The 26772-nt window shown below is 44.3% G+C and overlaps 2 protein-coding genes across 2 annotated transcripts in view; one reads left to right on the top strand and one right to left on the bottom strand.

Moving 5' to 3' along the window:
* dip2cb (disco-interacting protein 2 homolog Cb) overlaps window positions 1-8942 on the top strand; it is a 43122-nt gene extending 34180 nt beyond the window's left edge. The window contains exons 21-38 of the mRNA XM_019875036.1: window positions 619-827; window positions 1090-1204; window positions 1325-1526; window positions 1941-2041; window positions 2158-2238; window positions 2335-2458; window positions 2529-2650; window positions 2879-2990; window positions 3071-3180; window positions 3260-3390; window positions 3467-3635; window positions 3717-3887; window positions 4562-4623; window positions 4713-4770; window positions 5443-5517; window positions 6185-6359; window positions 6494-6617; window positions 7135-8942. Of these exons, the coding sequence (XP_019730595.1) occupies window positions 619-827; window positions 1090-1204; window positions 1325-1526; window positions 1941-2041; window positions 2158-2238; window positions 2335-2458; window positions 2529-2650; window positions 2879-2990; window positions 3071-3180; window positions 3260-3390; window positions 3467-3635; window positions 3717-3887; window positions 4562-4623; window positions 4713-4770; window positions 5443-5517; window positions 6185-6359; window positions 6494-6617; window positions 7135-7387 (2394 nt within the window). The 3' untranslated portion in view covers window positions 7388-8942. The remainder of the gene's footprint in view (window positions 1-618; window positions 828-1089; window positions 1205-1324; window positions 1527-1940; window positions 2042-2157; window positions 2239-2334; window positions 2459-2528; window positions 2651-2878; window positions 2991-3070; window positions 3181-3259; window positions 3391-3466; window positions 3636-3716; window positions 3888-4561; window positions 4624-4712; window positions 4771-5442; window positions 5518-6184; window positions 6360-6493; window positions 6618-7134) is intronic.
* Window positions 8943-9363: 421 nt separating this feature from the next.
* On the bottom strand, window positions 9364-25887 carry zmynd11 (zinc finger, MYND-type containing 11). Its single transcript, XM_019875031.1, has 16 exons — window positions 25721-25887; window positions 22957-23089; window positions 20925-21084; window positions 20258-20281; window positions 17896-18114; window positions 17726-17803; window positions 17139-17231; window positions 16097-16184; window positions 15802-15857; window positions 15646-15723; window positions 14551-14669; window positions 13906-14311; window positions 13602-13676; window positions 12214-12495; window positions 11374-11559; window positions 9364-10945 (listed from the first exon to the last, which is right to left on the bottom strand). The coding sequence occupies exons 2-16, from the start codon at window positions 23085-23087 to the stop codon at window positions 10823-10825; spliced, it is 2118 nt and encodes a 705-aa protein (XP_019730590.1). The 5' UTR covers window positions 23088-23089; window positions 25721-25887; the 3' UTR covers window positions 9364-10822.
* Between the last annotated feature and the right edge of the window lie 885 nt (window positions 25888-26772).

Below are 26772 nucleotides of genomic sequence, written 5' to 3'. Positions count from 1 at the left end.
TCTTCTTTTTTGTCCTGGGTTGTGAATGGAAATTTTGTGAAGTGGACCTCGATAGTTCCTAAAATGTCCACCGAAAATCCCTTTCTAGTGATTGGGAACGACTGAATGATTCCAAACTGAGCAGCTGCGTTCATCATTCTTGACTTGATTTAGTGGACTTAAATACTTCTGCAAAAAGTCCACTTAAAATGCCCACGTATTGATTCAGGCGGTGTCAAAAGGTAGAAAAAATAGTGGGGGGAAAAAATGTTTTAGGGTGTAAGAAAAAGAAGAAAAAATTGTGGAAAATAAAAAAGCAAAAAAAATGAAGAATTGAAAAATTGACGAGAAAAAGTTATTGAAAAAGAGGAGGACATTTTTTTGTGGGAATGGTAGCTGTTCTTCACGAGGATAAATAATATCCAACCGATTAACTGCTCAGCCAATTTAGTCACCTGATACCGTATTAGTTCTTTTAAAATTGGCCCAAAAAATCGGACGATTTTCGCCATGATTTATATGTATGCATACATACATTAGAATATTACTTTGCATCTCTAGCTAGGACACAGCCACACTCTTCTTTCTTGTTGTTGATGTTGGTCTTGGTAAACCGCCGAGTGGACGTACTGTCTGCAGGTGGTTCCCGTCACCAGCGCCGGCGCCGCCATCAGTGACTTTCCCTTCACCAGGACGGGGCTGCTGGGATTTGTGGGCACGTCCGGTCTGGTGTATGTGGCGGGCAAGACAGATGGCCTGATGGTGGTGGGGGGACGGCACCACAACGCCGACGACATCGTCGCCACGGCGCTCGCCGTGGAGCCCATGAAGTTCGTCTACAGGGGACGGTGAGGAGGAATTTTTTGCTCTGGCAAATATCATTCAGTACGGTCGCATATCGATGCCATGTCAGAAAAGAAAAAAAACATGTTGAACATGAACATAAGTGATCACATTCAAATGTGAAACCCGCTTGGTTTGGTGAGTGACGTGGGCGTCAGCGAGTGAAACCGTAGAGTTGTCGACTGAGAATTTTAGCTTGCAAGTAGCTAACCGTTAGCCAGTCTGCGTGCTTCCACTTGATTATCTGTGTGCGCGTGCGTGCGACAGGATAGCGGTGTTCTCCATCGAGGTCCTCCATGACGAGAGGATTGTGGTGGTAGCTGAGCAGCGGCCCGACTCCACAGAGGAGGACAGCTTCCAGTGGATGAGCCGTGTGCTGCAGGTACACATAAACACTCACATGCACGCACATTGATGCACAAATACAGACATGCGCACGCAGATAAACACACAAGACACACACGCACACCCCCAACCAAACCCCGGTTTATGTCGTGTGCAGGCTATCGATGGGATCCACCAGGTGGGCGTGTACTGTCTGGTTCTGGTTGCTCCCAACACGCTCCCCAAGACTCCCCTGGGGGGCATCCACCTGTGCGAGACCAAGCAGCTCTTCCTGGAGGGGGCGCTGCACCCCTCCAACGTCCTCATGTGTCCGCACACTTGCGTCACCAATCTGCCCAAACCCAGACAGAAGCAACCAGGTGGGTGGGGGACACACTCGTGACGGCGGACATCGGCGTTACGAGGACGCCACTCTCATGTCTTGCACCTTGAAAGAAGCTCATTTGAGTATCGCTATTTTGGAAGCTGGTCACACACACAGATTGAAGAGATTCAAGAACTTTTGACGAAACGCACAAATCTGATATGGGTCTTCAATTAGCTCAAACTACAAGTACACACTAAAACTTCACATCATTAGTATACTACTCTGCTGCACTAGTAACTCAGTAGCTCAGTCCAGATAGTGGGCTTGTGTCACGCACTATTAACCTCTTTCATGGCAAGGTGAACTTTATTCAAAAATACCCGTACAAACAATACTGTGTACAAAATGAGTAGTAGAAGTAGGATATAGTGTCAAATGGCCTGATGATCTTCTTGATCATCCGCAGAGATCGGTCCTGCGTCGGTGATGGTGGGAAATCTGGTGTCTGGGAAGAGGATCGCTCAGGCCAGCGGAAGAGACCTTACTCAGGTCGAGGACAACCACCAGGTGGCGACACCTAATGCTACATGTCCCAATACTTTTGTCTGTGGCCCGACTGATCGGTTGGCCGATTGATCGTTTGGGCCCCACAATTGTCCATAACGTGTCGTTGTCTGTTTCAGTTCCTGTTCCTGTCTGAGGTGTTACAATGGCGAGCACAGAGCACACCGGAACATGTACTGTACACGCTACTCAATGCACGGGTTAGTATATACACACACACACACACACACACACACACACAAACTCAATCAGATCCGTCATTCATGGTGCGTGCGCGTGTGCGTGACCTCCCCCAGGGAACGACGGCCAGCTCAGTGACGTGCTCGCAGCTCCACAAGAAGGCCGAGAAGGTGGCGGCCATGTTGGCCGAACGCAGCCACCTTCAGGACGGCGATCACGTCGCACTGCTCTACCCTCCAGGTTAACACATTCACACACACGCACACACACACACTGTTGCCATGACGTCACTTCCCGTTTGCATTTCCAGGTATGGAGCTGATCGTGTCGTTTTACGGGTGTCTGTACGCCGGCTGCGTTCCCGTCACCGTGCGTCCGCCTCACCCGCACAATATTGCCACAACGTTGCCCACCGTCAAGATGATCGTCGAGGTAATTTCACACAGGCTCATTGCTAAATCGTAAACGTGCTCTGTGCTGCTAAACATGCTAACTCGTTTCATACTCTACAGATACATATACTAGCTACCTTTGTGCAAATTAACTTCTTTTTACAGCATTCCAAAAAAGGCGCCCAACGCACAGAGCACAAAGAGCAGCGATGCAATTTTCCGCCCGTTGCGTTACGTGCGTGCGTGTAAAATGTGTTGTGCGTTGCAGGTGAGTCGTTCGGTGTGCGTCTTGACCACTCAGGTCATCTCAAAGCTGCTCAAGTCCAAAGAGGCCTCGGCTGCCGTGGACATGCGCACGTGGCCTCCCGTCTTGGACACAGGTACACGCTCACGCAAAACATGCTAGAGGCACGTTGATGGGAAAACATCATGACACTTTTGCCGCGCGTTTGTGTTTTAGATGATTTGCCGAAGAAGAAAGCTCCTCTGCTGTACAAACCCTCCAATCCTGACACGCTAGCCTACCTGGACTTTAGCGTGTCCACCACCGGCATGCTAGCTGGCGTCAAGGTATGAAAAGCACACGCATGGAGATACACACGTACAGGTCACAAACGCTCAAAGTGCCAACGTGCACACGTGTGCTCAGATGTCTCACGCGGCCACCAGTGCCTTGTGTCGCTCCATCAAGCTTCAGTGCGAGCTGTACCCGTCCAGAGAGGTGGCCATCTGCCTCGACCCGTACTGCGGCCTGGGCTTCGTCCTTTGGTGCCTTTGCAGGTTTGTGCGTGTGTGTTTTATGTAATGTGTATGTGATGTGGAGGTGGCGCGCTCTAACCGTGTGGCGTGCCTGCAGCGTGTACTCGGGCCACCAGTCCATTCTGATCCCGCCGTGCGAGCTGGAGAGCAACGCCTCCTTGTGGCTTTGGGCCGTCAGCCACCACAAAGTGCGAGATACCTTCTGCTCATACAGCGTCATGGACGTCAGCACCAGAGGACTCGCCATGCAGACGGACGCACTCAAGGTGACCAAGGCGCCGGCGACCTGTCTTGGCGCAGTCCACCCGGCAAACGTGTGACCCGGCGCCGTGCGTCCTTTTTCTCAGAGCCGCGGTGTGGACTTGTCCCGCGTGAGGACGTGCGTGGTCGTGGCCGAGGAGCGACCTCGGACGTCGCTGACTCAGTCCTTCTCCAAACTCTTCAAGGACCTCGGCCTTCACTCCCGAGCCGTCAGCACCGCCTTCGGATGCCGGGTCAACATGGCCGTCTGTCTCCAGGTGAGTGCCGCCCGCGCTGTCGGTCACCATGGCCACCAACTACGCTCATCGTCTTCTTCCTCCTTCACCGCTGAAGCCATTCACGTGTTTTTCTACACCATTAAACAATTCGATGTTCTTCTCCTTCCACATTTCTTGCTTGATTTTCACCATTCCAACTTCAGGATTACCAAAAAAAAAAATAATTTTGCCGCAAATGTTTCTGTTATCCCAAAATTCCGCATTCATTGCCAATGATGCATTCAAGAGGACACATTCACAGTCCCGTTTGAAATTCTGAAGATTTTGTTCAGCTCAACTCGGTGACATCTACTTCCCCAAACAGCAGTGCCGGCCGGGCGCAAGATCACACTATCGCACACCAAAACTTGCCCGAGCCTAAAACTCGCAGAGACCGAGACAAAGACAGACAAAATCAATTTGAAAAACCACGGGGGAGGTTGAACAGTGAACGATAATTCTCTAGTTGTAATTTTGTGTGAGCCTAAAAACAAAACGTCGACAACTCTGTCCAAGCACAACATGCAAAAATCTCAAATGTGATCCAACAGAGCAAAATGAGTCGGAAGTCACACGGGTAGTCTCAGAGATAAAAATCGATTTAATGTGCAGTTAAAGGTCCACTTTGTGTAATTTCTAGCAAGCCAAAACTGTGTGTGCAATGTTCTCTTCAGGGAACATCCAGTCCCGACCCGACCACCGTCTTTGTGGACATGAGGGCGCTGCGTCACGACAGGTGCGCTAACGTCATTAATGCTAATTCACAGATGCTAACATGCTGATTGAGAAGTTGTTAAATGTTGTTTTTTTTTTTTCTTGTTTCAGGGTGCGACTAGTAGAGAGAGGATCACCTCACAGTTTGCCCCTGATGGAGTCTGGGAAGGTGAGTGGAAATGGGTCACTTATTTTTTTGTGTGTGTGGTGGGGGGGGGGTCATCACACGCTGCCTTGATGCTGTCATTCATGCAAAAGGAGGCCCAAAATAGTTACATGGTTGTGGTCCTTTTTGTTGTTGTTGTTGTTGTTGGACACATGAAATTTTCAAATTTTGCAACATGCTGGATTTTTGTGTGATTGTGAGCATGGTTGTTCGTCGATATGTGCCCTGCGACTAGCTGGCGGGCAGTTCAGGGTGTTCCCCCCTCTACTGCCCGAAGGACAGTTGGGATAGGCTCCAGCACACCCCGCAACTTTCATCAGGATAAGCGGATAGATGCTGTCTTTCTGCCATCATCATTAAAATTGGAAAAAAATAAAGGCCTGCAGTATGTCACTTTGTATGTGGGAAAGTAATTTCACGAACACGTTTCACTTTTTGAAACAAATTATTCAAATGGACTTTCCCTTGATTGAAACATTTTTTGGCACCCACACGTATGTGTGCGTCTTTACATACATACATACACTTCAAATGCGGTTGTATTTTTTGTGCCAACAACATTTTGCATGAAACATTTTTTGGCACCCACACGTATGTGTGCGTGTATACATACATACACTTCAAATGTGGTTCAATTTTTTGTGCCAACAACATTTTGTTTTCTTGCTTGCTCAGATCCTTCCCGGCGTACGCATCATCATCGCCAACCCGGAGACCAAAGGACCAATGGGAGAGTCTCATCTGGGCGAGGTACCGGGTTTCCATCCCACCCCCACTTTGCCAATTGGACTAAAATCCTTCTTTCTATCCCTCTTTGTGTGTGTGTGTGTGTGTGTGTGTGTGTGTGTGTGTGTGTGTGTGTGTATTAGGGCAGTGCGTAAATCGGAGGTCACTCGAATTAAGTAGTGAATTGGCCCTTAAAAAGGAACGCTGAATGAGAATTTTGGAATTCAACTCCAATAGTCATCAGAGAGGAATGTTTGGATCCTCTCACATCTCCGTATCCACGTGGGGAGCTTCCAGCCCAAAAGTAGCCGAGTGTGGCTGTATGAAAATATTTCGCCGGCTAATGAGCATTCAGTCCAACTGTTAAATAGTCAGTCGATAAAGGCCAGTTCGGCAGTGCACCAACGCCTCACTGTTGGCCTCTCACGCTGTCCTAGCAACAAGCAAAAGGCAAACTTAGACACGGACCTCAGACAGAGACGAAACTAGCTTTGTGCTAGCTAAAACGAGGCTAAGCTAACACAAGAGTGATAGCTTCTTTGTTTTGCACTTTTGTTTCCCTTCTCCCCTCACTGATGACAGTTATTTTGTTTTCATTCGGACTCGTTAATCATTCCGAACGCTGCGATGACTGGACGGGCCGTGTTGGTGACCAGTCAATCATTCAACACGTCCGTCTGTTTTTGTTTAGATTTGGGTTCAGAGCGGCCACAACTCGAGCGGCTACGTGAGCGTGTACGGTGACGAGGCGCTGCGTTCCGATCACTTTGCGTCCAGACTGAGCTTCGGCGACACGCACACCGAGTGGTCGCGGACGGGTTACCTGGGCTTCCTGCGCAGAACGCGACTGACTGACGCCAACGGAGGTCAGTGGCGCTGGCGGTTGTATTTTTGGTCTTTGGGCATCCAATCACCACTTCCCAAACCATGCGAGAATGTTTGTGGAGAGTGTGACCTTTAAACCTTTTGTGTGCACGGCCGTTCACCCGCCCGCCTGCAGAGCGCCACGATGCGCTCTACGTGGTGGGCGCCTTGGAGGAGGCCATGGAGCTGCGGGGGATGCGTTACCACCCCGTCGACATCGAGACCTCCGTCGTCAGGACGCACAAGAGCATCACACAGTGGTCAGCAGCAAAATTACAATCTGAAAAAATATTTTATTGCTTTATGATTTTTCTTTTTCCTCGAAAAATTGGTAAATTGCATTTTTTTTAAAATGAAAAACTGAAAATTCTCCTAAAATGTGGATTTTAAAATAATTGTCTATAAATTGAAAAATATTTATTCGATGCTTTTAAAGACATGACCCTTTCCAGTGATATAAAAAAAATGAAAACATGGCATTTCATTTGAACATTTTGTTTTTTGATGATTAACAATACAACCTCATTAAAAAAAAACATTCTTCAAATTCTTGTTAGTTTTCTTTTTAAAATGTGTTTCTCCAGAAAAGTACGGCTTTTTGTGCAATTATTTTCCAGAAAAAAAAATCTGGCAAAAGACTGAAACTATCCTCAAAATTTCTACTTTGTCACCGTTTCATCTTTGAGTGACTTCATTCTCATCTTACAATTTGTGACCGTAGTAAGACTTCATTTTTATCAAACAAGACCTTTTGTTTCTTCCGGTGCTTGTTCCCAGCGCGGTGTTCACCTGGAGCAACCTGCTGGTGGCGGTGGTGGAGCTGGCGGCGTCGGAGCAGGAGGCGCTGGACCTGGTCCCGCTGGTGACCAACGCAGTCCTGGAGGAGCACTACCTGATTGTGGGCGTGGTGGTGGTCGCCGACGTGGGCGTGGTCCCCATCAACTCACGCGGCGAGAAGCAGCGCATGCACCTGCGCGACGGATTCCTGGCCGACCAGCTCGACCCCGTCTACGTGGCCTACAACATGTAGCTGAACCCGAGGCCTGACCCCCCTGCGTCGACCATACGCAGACATGCTCAAACGCACCAAAAGACACGTTTGAAAGTATTTCATAGCACTGGTTTTGTGCAATGGGAAGCTCATGTAACATCATTCTGAAGGCTTGAAAAGAAGACTTGCTCGCTCACGCAGTTTTTGAAACAAAAAAAAAAAGGCTTCAAGCAATCCACTTGTAAGTAAGGTTAATTCACTTTTAAAGAGGACAACGTGATTCGCATTGTTCAAATACGTATTCAACCAATTTGCCACCGTTTTGGGGAACCAATCCCAATTTGCATTGTTGATTAACCCAAACCCCCACCTTTCCACCTCGCCCCAAAAACTTTTTTTCCCCAAAAAATTCAACCTCCATTTTTTTTTGATATTCATTTCAATTCATATTTTTTGGGGAAAAAATAAAAACAAAATAACGAAGCAAAGGAATTGGGTGACAACAATGCATATGAGGAAAAAAACTACTGTGAATAACAGGGAATGGTCCCCAAAAATTCCTCGCATCAGCAAACACGCGAATGACGAGCAGCGAGCATGCGACCCCGCCCGGATGCCACCTCAGATCAAAGACATCCTGAAGTTGACTTTAAACTGATCAAACTTTGTATCTTCAAACACCAAAATGTTCAACCAAACCCACATGAAGTGTGTGAGCCTTCATGTGAGAATATAATGGGAAACGCCATAGATAGGCTAACAGAATTAACCAATTTTTGTCTTGATTCTCAAATTTCTCAACTGCTACTTGAACACAACCGGAGCAGCAACGCATACAAACGGCGTGTACGACAACAGTCATAGGAAGATATTCTCTCTGCAACGTAAGAACGATTGCTGGAGCTTAGTTGGGGACCTTCTCTACTTGCAAAAAAAAACAATGGCCGTTTTTGTGGCCTCAGGAACGAAGAAGCGCCAGATGGAACACCAGAAGCCCCAAATGCAGTCGTGACAGCGGCACGGCCTGGGGGAGAGTCGAGGAAGTTTGAAACGTTTTGCCATTGCAACACAAACCAAAGAAACAACAAACTGGTGAATGACATTTTGTAATCTTTTGAGATGAATCCTTCCCAGTTGTGTTTTCAGGTACTATTCAGCCAATTTTTTTTTTTTTTTGCATTTCGACAAGCCACACGCATATGTGTAATTATGTACAAAAAAAGTGATTTAATTTATTTTGTCTCTCAGCAGTCAGGCGACAAAGATGTCTTGAGAGTTTAAATATTTGCTCCTAAAAAAGGAAAAAAAAAAAAAGCTTTTAGTTTTGAAGTCTGATGGTGGAAATATTTTTTTAACCACTCCGTCCTTTGTCATGTGCGAACGTCAAAAAATGTTCGGCAAAACCAAGTCAATTCCTCCAAGACTTTTATGCCAATGTTTTAACTTTCATGCAAATATGTTTTTGTGGTGGTGGTGGTGGGAAAGAAAAAGAAAAAAAAGAGCACTTTGCTGACAAGTTGTTTATTTGACATTTTTACAATTTTTTTTTATGCTTTTGAGTTTTGATGTCAAATGTTTCAAGTGTTGCCTTTAAGTGTTTTGTGCACATTTATGGGAGAAAACATTTTTTTGTTTGTTTTTGAGGAAATGTAACTTTTTGCCTTGAACACAAACCTTTATCCCTGTCAATTAAAAAAATATATTTTTAATTGCTATGTTGTATGTGAACCATCAATTATTCTCGTAAATTATCCCTGGCCCCCAGAAAAAATTGCCCCCCAAAAAAAATTGTGAATTTTTTTGTCACCTTAACTTTATTCTCAATTGTTCTCTTTTTCTTGCAAAATTCAATTTTATTTAGGGAAAAACATTTTGGACGCTACTTTATTCATGCAACGATTTTTTTTTTTGGGGGGGTGGGGTGTTCATGAGAGTAAAAGTGTTGCTTGAAATACTTTCATGCACATTTGTGTAAGAAAAGGTTATTGCGCGAGCAGCAACAGAAGACAGAGTGGAACTTGTTGATACATTTATTTCCTCCATGTTAGCACATAGAACAGATTTATATACATATTGCTAGCTAGAGCATCAAAAACCCAAAATTGATTTTGGAGCATGAATACGCGGGCGGGTGGGCGCAAAGGAAGTGATAACGTGCTTTGCAACCTTGAGTGCTGAGACCAACTTTGTGTGTGTGGGTTTTTTTTGGGGGGGGGGGGGGGTCATGCCACAGTGAGCTTGCACACAGAGAATCAGAAAGAACAAGAAAAGTCATGCGCTGGAATGACACGTGGAAGAAGATGATGAAGTTGGGACGGGGGTTCTCAAACTTTCAGGATCCAAGGGAGATCCCCCCCCCCATAATCCTAATGTGAATTATATAATACTTTTTTGGGGGTTCAAATGTAAGAATTGGCAACAGCACCCGAAAATTGAATTGGTCGGCCCTTATTGACTTTTTAAAATCCCGGTACGGCAGTTTGAGAACACCTGCAACAGCGAGTACGAGGCGGAGGAGCGGCCTGTGCGTGGGTTGTCCGTGATGATATACCGAATCATACATGACGTGGCAGTTGGGAACATGTTATTTACATGTAGTGCATCGGCCAGGAAGAGAGCCCATATTAGTGAATTTAGGCTAACAATTGCTCTGTATGAAAACAAACAATAATACAACAAACAGGACAAAAATAGTTCTATGATTTTCCCTCTGTTCAGTCCACCTTCATCACAAAGGGGGAAGGAGAAAAAAAAAAACGCCTATGGCGCCACCTGTTGGGTCATTTAATTTGCATAAATTCGATATCGACCCACCTGTCAGTGTATTTTTTTTTTGTTATTCCAGTCTTGGTTTTTATGGTTTAAAACTGGCGTGATTTGCATTTGCTTTTTCCAAATCCACGCCACGTTAAAATTCCAAAAATATATATTTACGACTCAATTTAGCGTTGCCATGCAATTCAGAAACGTGCAGAAGAATTCAAAACAAGAAGGGAAGATTTGTTTAGTCAGCAATGATGCTGTGACCCTGTCCCCAATAATAAGTGAGCACAAGTTTGATTTTTATTTTGTCGATTTTAGGTCAAAAAGACTGATTAAAAAAAAAAAAATGCCCGCGTCTGTTGTCATCTATTTTTATATTTTCTCCCCCATTGTTTTTTTCTCTTGATGAAGGCAGCATTTACGTTATCTGCGCTTGGAAAAAATAAAATCATAAAAAAAAAAAATGTTAAATGCTGCACACACTTAAATAACATTCGGTGAGACAAAGACAAATCATTGCCACTAAATAAAAACTGAGTGTTAAATAATATAAAAAAATTGTTTTGTTTTTTTTTAAAGTTGAAAAATCATCTGAGACACAAAGGAAGGAAGGCAAAAATGTGTGTGTTGCAGACCTTGATTGACGACAGGAGGAGTTGGAGAAGCCAATGGCGTGCGAGGAGGAAGGAACAATGCGGGTCCGGATGCTTTTCATCTCTTTCTGCGGCAAGTGCGCTTGTGGTCGGCGTGCCAGTGCTCCTGTTGACACTTGATCGAGCAGTACGACGTGTTCCAGCAGCAGTGGTACATGGCCTCCTCCTCGCAGTTGTAACACTGGCGCACACAGCCACAAACATTTTCATTTATTTATTATTATTATTATTTTTTTTTTTTTCAAAATTTGCTCCCCAAATTTTCTCACTGGGAAAATAAAATAGGAATAAAAGTTTAAACAATTTTAAGTGAAAAAGTAGCATTGATAAAGAGTGGGAAAAATTTAAAAAAATATAATAAAAAAAAAAGGCTTCCTCAATTTTTTTTTTTTTTAAATTTCAGTTTCCAATTTTGGTGGTCACTTTTTGCGAATTCAAACGTTTCCTACCCGCTTTTTTTTTTTTTTTTAAATTGTTGACTTTCCCCCCTTAATTTGATTTAAACGCTGCAGTCGTACCCCTCCTCTGTATGAGCGAGAAACCCAACCAGAGCCAAGTGTGATATGAGGCGGGAGGCGCCGGCGTGGGCGTGGTCGCGGTCGCCCTTACCCACTGCTTCTTCTTGGTCTGCGAGACGAGCTGCTTGTGCTGCGCCACCAGCTTCTTGACCTCGTCCAGCAGCTCCTCTTTGCACTTGTCCTTCACCTGCTTGCACTTGCGCTCCAACTCGGCCTGAGCGCCGCCGAGCGCCTTGCTCACCGCCTCCTGCTTCTCCTCCTCCATTTCGCCGCGCAGCTGCAGCCACCGCACAAAACATCAAAAACTAAATAGCCGCGCGGCAGGTGGCGAAAAACAGTGAAAACAACAATCGTGTTCCCCCCATCCCCTCCAAAATGTCAGTTTCACAACTTTTTTTTTTGTTGCTGTATTTATTGCAAAATATTTCACTCCCTTATTTTCCGATTTATTAAGTGAGGTTTGATTACTTTTATTTATTTTGCTTTTTTTTGTTTTAACTTTCCTCAGTTTTATTTCTTTTTTTTTTTTGCTGCTTTAATAACATTTTGCACATTTTTTGTGACTTAAATTTTCTCATTTTGGGGGCTTGAATTCCCCCCTCAGCCCAAAATTCTTTTACTTTTATTCCAGACATTTTTTTAAATTAAAAAATGTCCCACTTTTTTTTTTTTTGCACCTTTCAAGTTTTAAAATGTTTTTTAAAATTTTGTTTCTTTTTTTCCAACCTTTTTTTATAGTTTTTTTCACTTAAAAAAAAAAAACTTTCACATTGTTCCACCTTTTCTTTGGTGTGCTTTTTTTACTTACTCAGAGCTAAATTCTTAATTCCCGTCACGAGTCAGTAATCCGCCAAATATATTTTCCCATTGAAAGCGTGCAACTTGTTGGAATTTGGCAACTGCGTGAAAACGTGGCGGAGGTCGGCCTGACCTTCTCGAGAGCTTCCCGGACCAGTCGCTCGGTCTCGCGCTTGTTGTCGGCCTTCATCCTCTCTTTGAACTCATTGAAGACCTTGGTGTATTTTTCATGGCACATGTTGTGACAGTTGGCGGCGTCCGAGCTGGTCTGCGTGCCGCGGTGGAGAGTGCGCGGCGACCCGCCGCTGGCCTTCTTGGTCTGCGTGGACACCGACTGCTTCTCGGGCGGCGGCGGCGCGAACAACACTGGGATCTCCTGGCTCGAGCTCACCGCCTCCATTTCGGGCTCGGGGTCCTGCGGACACAAACTTGCCGTCAGGTTACAACCACTTCTCTTTACATCGGAATTATTGTAATTTGGGAATTTTTCTTCTTGGTTTTGAGGGTTTTTTTTTTCTTCCTAAATCATTTACTTTTAATTATGTATTTTATTTATATTTATTTAATAATATTATTTTTATTTTATTTATTTTTATTTGTCAACAATGTGTGGTTCTGGTTTTTTTTTTGTTTGTTTTTGGTGTGCAAGTTTAAAAACTCACCATGTTAAATACTGTGGAGTTAAAAAAAAAATTGACAAAAATATTTTTTCAAACAAATGAAATACAGGTACTGTCTAACAGTTCACAGATTTTAAATTCCAATCAGTCCAGTGCATAATAAAGCCTCTCAGATTCGATTCATCACAACGCAAATTAAAAATGCTCGCATGCCTTCTTTACGAGGTTATGAATTCGATTTGTGGCTTGATTTCCTTTTAAGAAGTATCGCAACCAGTGGTACCGTGCACAATTTTTTTTTTTGTCATGTCTTAAGCAAAAAAAGGAAAGCATTTCTTACCTCGCGTTAAATGACAAAACCAGGGGAGCCAAAAGTCAACCATGCAAACTTGATGGTGACTGACTTTGGAGCAACTCCGCAAAACGTTTTCGACACATTAGTAGCCAGCCGAAGCGTGGTGCTAGCTGAGTAGCTAGCTACGGTCGCGCAAGTCGCACTGTCTCAGGGGTTGATTCCCAGTTTTGCCATTTCATGTGTTTTGATGAGGCGCCAAATCCATATTTTGCCCAACAAATCGCGATGCGAAACCGTATTTCGGGCCTTGGTCAATATCAACAACTGACCGGTCACCCGTCAATGTCAGGACACGTACAGTCAAATTATGAACCGGTCGCCAGTTCCTAATGATGTATCTGCTCTAATTTCCGGGTGGAGTATTGTTGCCATGCCAACGATGCCGATGGGCATTTTGCCTTGCGCAGTAGCTCTTTGCTAACCTTGGAGCTCCTCAAAGTGCTTGAACGCCACATCTTCATTCACCTCCTGTTGATGCAACTGCGACTTCACTCCCTTTTTCAAGAGGGGTGACGTTTAGTGAGGATGAAAGATGGAGAAACCTACACTGGCTTCTTCTTTGGGCTCCACTTGTGGCGTCCGCCGACTTTTCTTGGCCTTGGGCTCCTGGCTCCCTTTCATCTGTAGAAAAAAAGCAATCGCATTGAACCCTTCTAACGAGAACGTGTTGCAAAATTGCTCACTTACAGGATGTGATTGACTGGATAAAAAAAAAAAAAAAAAAACGGCACATCAATGTCTGCCCAATTAAAATTAAATTAACTGGCCAACATTGGGTGGGCAAATGTCTGTCTCTGAACCCGACAAGGTTTGAGAGGAGCTCCTGTTAAGCGGCGACCACGGCACTCACCTGTCGGACTTGCTCGTTGCTGGTCGATGAGATGCTGGACTCGGCTTCTTCGCTCCTCTCCGTCCTCTTGGAGCCGTGCACCCTCTCCAACATGTCCGAAACCTGCACTTTTTCCGTCTTCACCATCCTCGCCGTCCGGTCCATCCGCTGGTTGACGTCTTTCTGTGACTTCCTTGGGCTCGGACTCTGTCCGCCCCCGCCACCACCACCACCATCACCGCCGCCGCCACCGCCGCAACCACCGCTGCCTTCCTCGAGCTTGGTTTTCCAGAATCGTCCCTCCTTGAGGAAGCGCTGGTAGACCTCCAGCTCGTCGCAGGCTTTCTTCCAGCCGCTGCTGCGCTTCACCTGCAGCTGCTGCACGCTAACCTTGATGTCCTGGATGTTGTCCGAGGGAATCCACGCCCTGACGAGCGCACACGACTCGGGTCATGAAGATGCTTCGTCAACAGGATCAAGAAGCTTCTTTTCTATCGAAGACTCGAAACTAGCAAGGGTCTAAACAGAAAGCTGCCCATATTTTATGATACTGTCATCCCCCTCGTTCGTGGTGGTTACATTCGAAATGACAGAACGGAGACTCTGGCCACCCCGAATCAAGCGACACAAACGCCAGACAAGTGGCGTCAAGAAGGTCTCGCAGACCTTTGGTGCTGGTGGCCGAAGAAGCGCACGTCCACCTGGTTGTCTTCCCTCTGCAGCACTTTGGCCGGCCAGTAGCCAAAACCTTTCATCTTGGCCCACACCAAGTCATGACTCGGAGTCTGGAAAAACAAACAAAAAAAAAAAAACGGCGCAAATTATTACACATGTGCAGTCATCCCTGGCAATCATCGTCGTTCGCTTTTTCATGTCACTGTACTGCAGAATTTAAAAATCAAACGTTATCTCATTTTATATCTCCGATTTTTCACGATATCTAACATTCATACATGAGCTGCCAATGGCCATAACTCACAGGTGTCAAACTCAAGGCCCGGGGGCCAGATCTGGCCCGCCACAACATTTTATGTGGCCCGCGAAAGCAACTTCTATGATTCTTTCGAAAATGTCGACCAAAATTCTAAATTCTCATCTGAAATAAATAAGAGCGCTATCGGAAGCATTTTCTTGTTACCAAACCCCTCATGACAGTAACAGTTATTCTTGACTTCTTTATACAGTTTCAGTCATAACGGCCCTCCAAGTGAAACGGGAACTAAAATGTGGCCCGCGCCAAAAATGAGCTTGACACCCCTGCCATGACTGATAAGAAGTCACCCAACTCGACATGCTCAATCGCTGACACCCACATCACTCACCAGGCCAAACCCTCCCTTTTAAAGCCGCACACAGTAAGTAGTGAAGAACGTGAGGATGCAGCTATATCTCTTTTTTTTCATGAGTCAGCAACTTCATCAGTTATCGTAAAAAAGAATTCTGTCAATTCTTGGCATCGGCCAATATTTATTTTCAAAAATTCAAAAAGTCGGGGGCCCACTTGTGATGTACGTTGAATTTATCCATAAGTGGATACATGTTGACATATGCAGTATGTATCTACAGTACTCAAAGACAAATCCCTCGGTTAATTAAAATAATCGGCCAAAGAACAGTTCGGAACTCGAAAAGTCGAGTCACTTGCCATCAGCATTGTTTGGGTGAAATTGAGGCTCTACCGGTGATAACTAAATGCGATTTTAATGGCATTCCCGACTGGAGGGCTCAATGTTGGTGAGCGGCGGGTTGGTTTCTACTCACGCAGGGGTAACAGAACCAGTTGTCGGGGCGGGCGTTGGACAGGTAGAAACAGTTCTTACACAGCAACAACTCGTTCAGCTGGAAAGAGAAGACGGTCAATAAGGAGTGGGGGGGTGGGGCTTCACACCGATTTGAGGGGCAGAGTTCGACGCGCACCTCGTGACAGGTGTCGCTGAAGAGAAGACGCGCCATCTCCGCCTGGTCACTGTGCACTACAAACACAAACGAGAGTACACGAGGGGGTCATTTGAAACATTTGATCAATAACGGTGAAGGCATTCCTCACTCAGTTCAGATCCTTTATGTGCTTGTACCCGCAGAAAAATGATGAAATTATGCAAGTCACACATTCTGTCGGAAGTGGTCTTCACCGTGATGCAAGAAGTGTCTTCCCAGCGGGCCACCACCATCCACTCTGTCAATAAGGGTTGTGTCAATCAAGGGGACCCACCTCCATACAAGATGGCCGTGTTGTGAACAATCAGCTGGGCGTCGGCTTTGAATTCCTCAAAGTTCTTGTACTTCCCCTCCGTCAGATTCTGCAGTTCAAAAGAGAGACGTTGACACCGATCGGGACCTTTCTGACCTCAAAGTGATGCGACTTTTTTGAGGCCGATGACGATTCATTCTCATATTTAGCGGGGGGGGAAAAAAATGTTGATGGCAGATTAAATTTTAAAAAGGCCGAAAATGGATGCAGTATATATTGTAAGCAACATCAGGAGCAAAGTGATTATTTATGTACAAACAATGCCTTTGAACAATATAATACAATACAATACATGCTGATTTATATAGCGCTTTCACAACAGCGGCAGCTGTAACAAAGCGCTTAACAAAACAGTTAACATAAAGTAAAATAATAAACACAACACATTAACATAAAACACGGACAGTCGTGCAGTCCTAACCACTTTTCCGGGACACGCTTTGTTGTTTGAAGCAGATACCATTTCTTTTATTCCGTTATTTTTTTTGCCATTAAGTGATGACTTCTAAAAAAAAAATAATAAGAATAAAAAAAAAAAAAAATTAAAAATAAAAAAACGCTGATGCCTTTTCTCATACGTCTAAAATCTTTGACGGGGTCGCATTGGAAATATAAAATGGAGGGAGACTTGCACCCAAACGGGGGCTGATCTTTATCCAATCATTTTAAAAACGTTTCCTCAAAACAGTTTCCTGTCAAGAAATTAAACTGACCAAAAACTTGGTATTTTTATTGATTTGAAAGTCATTCGCTTTGTACATGTCATTAACGTGTTGGAAAAAAAAAAAGTGGAAAATTCAGAAGATCTTTTTATTATTTATTTTTCAATTTGTAAAGGGCTAAATATCGGCCACTTAAATCACCCAGCCAATTAATCACTCATCACTCATTGGTCCTCACTGTGCCGAAAGTACAAGAGTGTGTGTGTGTGTGTGTGTGTGTGTGTGTGTGTGTGTGTGTGTGTGTGTGTGTGTGTGTGTGTGTGTGTGTGTGTTTGTGTCACCTCCTGGATGTTGGAGACGTCCAGCGCAGTGTGGATGAGCCGTCTGTACATGGGATGCTTGGTGTCTTTGCCTTTCTTGTTCAGGTCCACCGCCTTCCAGGAGGAGAATTGAGGTCAAGGTCAAGCGGATTTTCAAAGCATCGACTTTTCATCTTTTCTTTACCGTAAACAACAGACGTGGGGCAATTCATTTCCCGCATGAGAAACGGCCGTCGAGGGCCACGCCGACATGCTGACTGACCTCTTCCATATTCATGAGTGAACTCAAAACATGAAACGGTCTTGCTTTAATAAGCGGCTATTCGCGTCGAGTTCGATGTATTTACGAAACACACATTTCAAACAAATTTAGAAGCAGTCATTACATTCGGCACCTGGTAACAGTTTATCACTATTTAACCCTTTCGGGGACAGCGGGCTCACTACAGTGGACAGCTGATCAGGTGGAAAGGGCTCATCTCAATTCATCAAAATCACGTCAACCACGTGCATCGTTTCTTCGACATTTTTAAAATGTGTTGACGAATTTGAGTGCCAACCAACTAGTCATAAAGCCTAAAGACGAAAGCGCGGTGGCGGTCACTCACCCTCTCCTTCATGCGCTGGACGATGAAGCGCAGATATTTGCACATCTCCTGTTTGCTGAGGTTCTTCTTTTTACTCCCCTGCGGACGTACAACAAAGATTTTTTTGGGGGGGGAGATGTGCGGCCGAAGTCGACGCGGAAGCTGCGGCAGCGCAAGCCGGGGAGACCCACCCTGCAGAAGACGCACTGCCAATGGGGGCCGGTGGCGGCGTCGCGGGGCCGTCCCTCTTCCGACAGACACTTGAGGTGGAAGACGCGGAAGCAGTCGTCGCAGGGCAGCACGTCGCCCGGCAGGTGGCACTGGAAGCAGTACCAGTCGTGGCTCTCGGCCTCCCACTCCTGAGGGGGACACGCCGGAGAGCGCACGTTGGCCGCGCCCTGCTCCCCCTCCTGGCCGCCGCACGGGACGCAGCGCCCGAGGGGGAAGCCACAAAACCACATTCGTCATTCAAGCTTGAACACATTTTTTTTTTTTTTTTTTTAAAAACACAGGATGAGCCTAAAAGTGCACGTGAACCTTTCCGGGTCAACTTCATCAGACCTTCGGGAAGCTTTTTGAACCAAGTCATGAAAGATATCTTGAATAATGCTGCGTGTCAATTATGAATGTATACATATGCACCCTAGCGGACAGAACAAGTCGCACTAGTAGAGCGATTGGAGCACATGAGCAGAACAGCTGTCACATATCAGTTAGGTTTCTTTTCACAACTGTATGACATTTTTTTGCACTTTTGTTGAACAACTCGGGTGTCCTAGTGGGTCCTCGTTTTGAACAAGCCAACACCAAGGAAGAGGAGAGGAAAGAAGCATGCCAAACACAATTCAAAGACACAAAGGAGAACTTGTCAGGCTACCGTGGCACAGACGCGGCTCCGCAAACGCCACATAAGCCCCCGGGAGGGTCCACCAAGCTGGTGCCAAAATTCCAAAGAAATGTATTCATCTCTTTATTTATTTTAATGAATCGGATTTAAATAAAAGCAAAAGGTATAACGATAAATCGACAATTTATCGATGGTCAGATTCATCCGGAATTATTTTTCAGAATCGATTAATCATTCGGATGCCTTTTTATGTATTTATATAGATTTGAAAGCCTTTTGCATCATACCAACACAATATATGGCTGTGAGGTGAAGGTATAATTTTCCTCACAATTCCTCCTTTTTCTGTTGTAAATGCTTGACTTTAGCGCCATCCTGTTCCATCTTGATGAAAAGCGAACGGTGATGTGAATTGAGGCGCTTCATTTAGACAACAGCAGTGCTTTGCAACCATCATCTGGTATCTACAGACAATTCAAAACTTTTTCTTTTTTTTTCTAAACTACATCATACTACGATGTCGTCAAACATGACGTAAACTCTTGGTGGAAACGTGGCTTCCGACACTTGATTCAGATCAACTAAAATTTTTTCGACTTCCCCACCCCGTGCTGCTGAGACACGTCTGTACGCAAGTAGCCAACGAGTAATTCCAGGAGACTCGGCTCACTTCCGTCAGAAATTCACCAGACGGTGCGCAGTCACAGACTTTCCACAATGAACTTTTGCCTTTTTTTTGATTGTCGTGCGAGAGTGTTTGGCGACCAATGGAAAGACGTATGTATCGGGGCAAACCGTTTCCAATTAGAAATTCATGCTCATTGTTGCATTACTTAAAATGTATTTCATACTAATTAAACAATTATATATTTAAGAATATGTAGGTGGAAGACTGTTGGAGCAACATTTATTCGATCGCGAATTTGATAATAATACCGTATTTTCCGCGCGATAAGGCGAACCTAAAAGCATTTGGTTTTCTCAAAAGCCAACAGTGCGCCTTATAATCCGATGCGCCTTATATATGGATCAATATTCTGATTTCTTGGATGTAGTTTTTTTTTTCTTCAAGTGTTCTGTCAACCGCTTTGTTACAGCTCCAGCGGTTGTGAAAGCGCGATATGAATAAAGCTGTATTGTATTGTGTTGTACTCTCTTTAGCATAGCTCCATCTAGTGGATTCATAACGCAACCATAGCTTCTACTCTATGCGCCTTATAATGCGGTGCGCCCAACATATGAAAACAGTTGTATTTAAAATAGGCCATTCATTAAAGGTGCGCCTTATATTCCGAAGCGACTTATAGTGTGGAATATACGGTCATATACATATTTTTTTTTTTAAGACAAGAGGAATTTATGTACACTGTAATGCTTCAGTGGCGAAGGAACAGACGAAACTGGTTAGCCATAAAGATACGTTTACGTGCAAATTAATTTCAATGCTTGGTCTGCTAATCTTTTTACATATTCCATCATTCGTGGTTCTAAAATCTTTGAAAAAGAGGTTGGGAAGATAATGATTGTGAAGTAACCATCCAATAAAGCCTTTCTGTCCTGTCAGGCCACTCTTATAATGTAGGCAAGCAGTGTCCGCCCAAAGAAAATCTGTGACTGCGCTGGGTGTTACCGTCGTGCCTTATTGTTAGTAGAGATCGACAGAAAGAGATCATGGGAAGTTGGACAAGTAAAGATGCAGAACGTACCTTGCTCCCCTCCGCTTGAGGCTCCTGCGATGACAATGATTCAAAGAGCAAGTGTTTAAAAGTGACGCCAGAACGGCGACGTGGCGCCAGAACAGCGACGTGGCGTACAGTCAAGAAAGAACCCTTTCAAAACCGGAATTTTGAAAATATTCCGGCTTTGAAAGGCCGTGTAAACAGGCGCTAAAAAAATGAATATCCTCAAATTTGGGTTTTTAAAAAACCCGAATAAGAGCCCTGGGTTAACCTTAGCCCTTTTCTAACCCGAATATTTAGTCATATAAACACGTATCGGAATACCTCCAATGGTATGGTTTGTTTTGCGAAAGCACTATCCGCAAGGAATGTTTTGTCTTTGGAGTACAGGAAGTACTTGTCAGGGTGGCGCTCAACGGCGATGCTCACCGTAGCGAGAAGCGAAGCTAACTGCGGCCATCTTGCATTGCCACTCACTAAGCGAGCCTAACTTGAATACGGTAATTTCTCCGCTGCGGTTTCGCATTATTTTCGACCACGAGCATAAAAATGACACGGTGTGTCTATCCACACACATAAAAGAATTCTCAACACAGCCCTTGTTTGTATACGCGTAAAAAAATAAAAATAAAATAATTATAATAAATGTTTAGAAAATAAGAGAATGTTGACATTTTGAGGTTCGCGGACTCACTATCTCGTCTCCGGGCAGCCAGTAGCCCTCCTGTTCGATGCCCGCCTTGGAGCCTTTACAGCCCACCGTCAGCGTCTCCACCACTAGGCCGTCCTTCACGGCCAGGCTCAGCTGGCGGGCAGTCTCCTTCGGGTGCATGCCGAAAACGCGGCTCAAGTACCTGGCGGGGAAGACAAAAAAAACCCCCCCCCCGCAAAAATCACAAACTCTACCACTATTGGAATTGATAAGCGGATCAGCCAAAAGAGACATCCATCTCTTTTCAAACGTTTCATTTATTCTGTGACCCTGTTGGTAACACAAAACACTTTGACCTCAAACTATTCTTTTCCCAATGAAATGAACGACAACGCCATCAAACTGTTGCAGCCCCCCCCCCCAAAAAAAATCCACCAACATTTTGGTAATGTGTTTCAATATGGAAATTAGTATTCCGCGATCTTGTTCAATCCAAAAATAACCACATCATTTCATAGCATGTCAAGGATTAGTTTGTGCACCATGTTACAATGCATCAATTCAGTTCATTGTGCTGCTCCTTCTGCCTGGCCAGCTTGAGGATAAAGAATATATGCAAAAATAAACAAAGACAATAACCCCTCCAATTTTTGTCACTGTTGTACAAGCGTTCACAAATGTTCTGCCTGTAATTCATATCTTTGTCATATGCGTACAGGACTATAAAATAAATTATGGTAATCTCCATTTTTTTAATTAATCAGCCACTTAATCATGATCAGAATTTTACTCTCTCAAATATTGGAATCAGCATCTGCCTGAAAAAAAAAAATCTATGAGTTAGGCGTTTGTAATTACTTTTGACTTTTTTTACAGTATAATACTCTGACTACTGATTCCATTTTTTTCCTTATTAAAAAATGTTTTTTTTTTTTGTTTTTTTTTTTTTGTTTTAAATAATAAAAAAACAGCTTTCGCGTTTTGGGGAAGAACAGCCACAACAAAGATCTGAGCGCGCTCGGGTAGGGCTCTCGGATTGTTCTCCAAATCCCAAACCGATTGCTTGGCCGCGTTCAAACGGCACGCTGGCAAGGGCCTCCGCTTGCCGCCTGCCAAGCCAGCGCTGGCACCGAGCGGCTCTTGTTGTCACGGCGACATCAAGCAAGCGGCGCGTTGCCATGGCGACTCCCGCCGCCGACAACACCGCCGTCTCACTTCATTCCAGCAGACGGCCTGTCGGGCGGGGTGGTGGGGCGAAAGAAACCTGATCTAAAAGCCAATCATCCACGAGCTCACCTTGGAACTTTCCTCAAGATGCGAATCATTTTCGGAGCAGAAATTCAAGTGTGAATGCCGCGTGATGCCACTCGAGTCCATTCAACGACGGCTAATTGGTTCCGAAATTACACGGCAACTATTTTGAAACTAGATGAATCGTTTCGAGAAATGGCTCTCAGCTCCATCTAGTGGTAGTCGAAAGAATCACTGAATGAAATGCTCAAACTGCATAAAATGATGAAACTTTTTTTTTTTTTTTTTTAATCCAGTATATTAGATTTGCGAGTACAGTTCAGTCGTATTAATCGTTTCAGTACAACTGCATTTATTCTTTTAGGACAGTTTTTTAAAAACATTTAGTCAGGTCCATTTTATTTTTAACTTTTTGTGCACTGAATTTTTGAGGCGCAACAATGTTTACTGTCAAAATCGTTGGGATTTCAGCATCTCAACCGTTAATATTCTCCGATTTCTGTCGGTCCTCCACGAAAGCTGATAAATAAGACAATTGCGAACATCTGCTGTGACTTTAAAAAATACTCAGTGTCATTTTTGTCCATTTTTTTTGATGGATGATCATGTTACAGACCAGTAACTGATTCTTTAGCAATTTGTCACATTGTCAATGTTATTTTGATGGATGATCATGTTACAGACCAGTAACTGACTCTAGCAATTTGTCATGTTGTTAATGTTGTCACGCACATTTCGGCCATGTCCGATCGAACGAAAGTCATTTTGTGCGGCGTGGTACCAAATAAAAATGACCTCATTCCATGACGGAAGCGACACTTACTTGGAGATGCGGTCCATATTGGCGATTTGCTTCTGGTTGCGGATGACCTCGATGGCGGCCCAAACGTGCTGGACCACCTTGGGGTCCGCCATTCTCTTTTTCTCCACGCGGGACATCACTTCCTTATTCATCTCTATTGTCAACACAACACAATGCAACACATGAAATGGACATGTTAGCACAATGAACAATTCAAACGCCCTTTGTAAAAATTCAAAACATCTGTGAGTGTTTTTTTTTGTTTTTTTCCTCCAAATAAAATTTGGTGGCCATTATAGGACTGGTTAGGTGACAATTTTAAAAGCCTGCACGTGACACCGAGGGACGACGCCGAATCAGAAACAGTTGCGAGATGCGGCGGAAACGGGTGAAAAAGAAGAGGAGCCTCTCCCCAGCTTGATCATCTTGATTCTGTTACTGCTTCGGTTTATCACATCCGTGAGAAGACTGGGAGAGAAAAAAAATGTTTCTGAGTGTTTTCCTGAGTAAAAGCAGATGTTATCACAAAGATAATCGGCCACAGAAATCTGAGAATAGTCACTGCTCCACTGGGATTGAAATTGCAAAGATTTGGGACACAATTTCAACGTCTGGAAACAATTCAGCAATGATCAAAATAGTTGTTGATTCATTCGGGAATCAATTAGTCGCGTGTGAATTCACTGATTAAGAAAGCCTTGACTTTCACATGAAGCCTGCTGTCGGATTTCCCTTCCTACTAGCTACATACAGATATTTCAGAATACGGACAGAAAGATGAGCTCGACTTCCATGATTTGCTCCGGGATCAAAAATGCAACAAAATGGAGGTTGTTCAGCCGAGAAGAAAAGACTGCGCTCGACCTTGGAGGATGTTTCTTTCAAACGAGTGTTTGTGCTCATACTCGGCCGCGCAGGGCTGACCTTCCCTCCAAAAATTCGTCTAATTTCATGCGGTCCTCCCCCGGAGCAAGCACGAGTGTGTGTTGCTTTCATAAAAGGAGAGATGTCGAATGCGGCTGGGAGCAAGCAACCTTTCACGAGGAGAAATAGATGCTCTGGTTTACAACAACTGAACTGAACTGGCTGAGGACAGGAGAGACTCTGAAAGAGGCTGTTCATGCCACATTTAGACAAAAGGAACAGTAAGTGAGTGCCTGGTTGTGTATAAAGAGGCTACCCAAAAACATTTTTTAAATGCCTGCTTCAGAAACGCCAACCCGGTTGGATGCTGAACAAGTTTAGGCATCTGGCATGAGACCAGATTATGTGTATGGGTCATTTTCGTTCAATTTGACGAACAACAATAAAGACTTATTTTTAAAATATTTGAATTCAGCAGTTTTCTTTTATGCCGCCTTGATTTTACATGTCTAAATATATCCCATTTTGAAACAGCCATTCTGTATTGATCTTTTAAATTTGGAGGCATTCTGGTAAAGGCAATTCTTATGGCAGTAGAAATGGTGGTGGACTAAATTGACAAACCAACTTAAAAAAAAACTTTAAGATGAGTACAGCTAGTTTTCAAATCCTAATGTCTATATTTCTGAGATATTTTTCTATGCTTCAGGCAAATTTGAATTGAAGTGGTTGACTTGCAGACATTTTTGGGACTTCCTTTTGCGAGGTGCCTTGTGCTGTTACGCTGACTCAATTCTACTTCCATGAATTTTATCAACTACAAATTTCTCTTATTCCTTAGGATGTATTTTAACAACTTATGTCGTGTTTTTCATTCTCAATGCTCATTTTCTTTCTGTGCATGTTTGAGTGCTACACCACAGGACCTGAACGGCATTTGTTTGGCTCTCGAACATTATTTTGATTTGTATAATTACTTTATCATGACTATATTTTGTATGTTTCCCAACCTTTAAGAAATAAAGGTCCCAGCTCAGACCTTGATGCTATGGTTGTTAAGTTTCGCAACATTTGTCGCAGGAAAATGACATTAATGTCACCGGAATTGTCTTGAAAAGATCTGTTTGACCAAGGCTCGTGTAAATCAATTAATCTTGGAAATTTGACACACATACCGAGACACTGCTGTAGAAGAATGGACGACGCGACAGCGTGTCGCCTTGTCAGTCACCCACTGATGCTGACACCCATCGCGCGCCTTGCAAGCCACCAGTTGAACCTTGACGAATGCAACCGCACGCTTCTAATATTCCACAACACACGAATGATGATCACTAAAATAAGCCGTTTTCGTCCACAAAAGAGACTGCCGTGGCAAGGAGGCAGGCCACGAACACTGCAACACACGGGAGAGACTCACTGCGGCTAGCAGCTAGCACGCTACCTGGCTGACGTACGACACAAACTGCTTCAAAAAAATGCCAATTTGCGTTCCGATTAAGGTAAATTGATTTAAACCCTCACCCTCTCCCCCAATGTTAATTACGATCAACGTGAGACTGGCCGCTAACAAAACAGAACGACAAGTTAGTTTGGTGCGCGATGCTAAAATGTTGTGATATTGCTACGTCTGGCTAGCCAGCTTGAAAAGCAATCAAAAAAACTCGCTTATTATGGCGTGTTTTGATGAGTTTATTAGGAAAACGTCAACACTCTGAGCCATGAGACGAAACAGTCTTGCAATCGAGACAGGTAGGTTATGGTTTGTTTTGGGGGGGGGGGCGCGCCATGTTGACGGCACCACGGTGGAGGGAGCTCTAAGTTAGCCGCGTTGCAGCTCACGTCGCCGGACAGCCAAGCCGATCCGCGGGCGCCACCGTCTGTTTGTCTGTCATCGGAGCCCGATGTTGGCACCACTCACCTCCGGGCGCGGCGTCGCCAGCGCAAAGGCGACGACGAGGATCCACGCGGGGGCGGTTTTCACACCCGGAGTGGCCACAGCGGAGCGGACGAAGCGATCCTAAGCTGCGGGGCGGCGGTGCGTGTCCAGCCGGCCACTGTGGAGCAGCGCGCGGCTGGGAGGTAAACAGAGGAGAGGCGTCTGTCTGCAGACTAGTGGTAGGCAGATCTATCCGAGTATCGATAATGGAGATACCAAGTGTGTATCAATTTTTGATCGATACGAAAGGCACCTTATCCATACAGTGATGTCGATTTCGCCAATACGTAATAAGGACGTCTACATGAATGGATGAAAAATGCCGCCTACTCGCTTTCGGGAGAAGTGAAGCAACCGGCGGCCATCTTGCATTGCCACTCTTTAAGCCCACCCAACTTGAATACCTTGATTTCTTCATAGCGTTTTCCCATTACTTTCTGTCTAGAGAGCAGAAAGTATATAATTGACAAGTGCATGTACTGTTTGTGACATTTGTGTTTGGTAGTGTGCCGTGAGATTTTTTTGAACTTGAAATGTGTGCCTTGACTCGATAAAGATTGAGAATCACTGATAGATCAATTGATACTTTATTCATCTCAATCAGGTAAAGTAGTAATTTAAAACGTGAAGCTCATCACATTACAATGTGAATTTACTACGTTAAAACCTGAAAGCTATCATGTTAAAACGTGGAACTTATCACATTAAAACATGCAAAACTCATCACGTTAAAACTTGAAATTGTTCACGTTGTAAAACTTGCTTGAAATTGATCATGTTATAATGTGAAACTGATAACATGAAAACGTGAAACTCATCACATTGTGATGTGCAGTTCATTACGTTAAAACGTGCAACATATCACCTTATAACGTGTGAAACATATTAAATTAAAACCTGCGAAACGTATCACTTTAAAATGGCCATTTTATCATGTTAAAATGTGAAATTTCTTAAGTATCATGCGAAATTGATCACGTGAGCTGAAACCTGTGAAATTAAATCGTGAAGGTCATCACATGAAGTTTATCACG

The sequence above is a fragment of the Hippocampus comes genome, unplaced genomic scaffold (genome assembly GCF_001891065.2).
Source record: "Hippocampus comes isolate QL1 unplaced genomic scaffold, H_comes_QL1_v1.1 scaffold20, whole genome shotgun sequence".
Classification (NCBI taxonomy): domain Eukaryota; kingdom Metazoa; phylum Chordata; class Actinopteri; order Syngnathiformes; family Syngnathidae; genus Hippocampus; species Hippocampus comes.
Note: the sequence above shows the minus strand (reverse complement) of the source record. Positions and strands in the feature narration are given on the sequence as shown.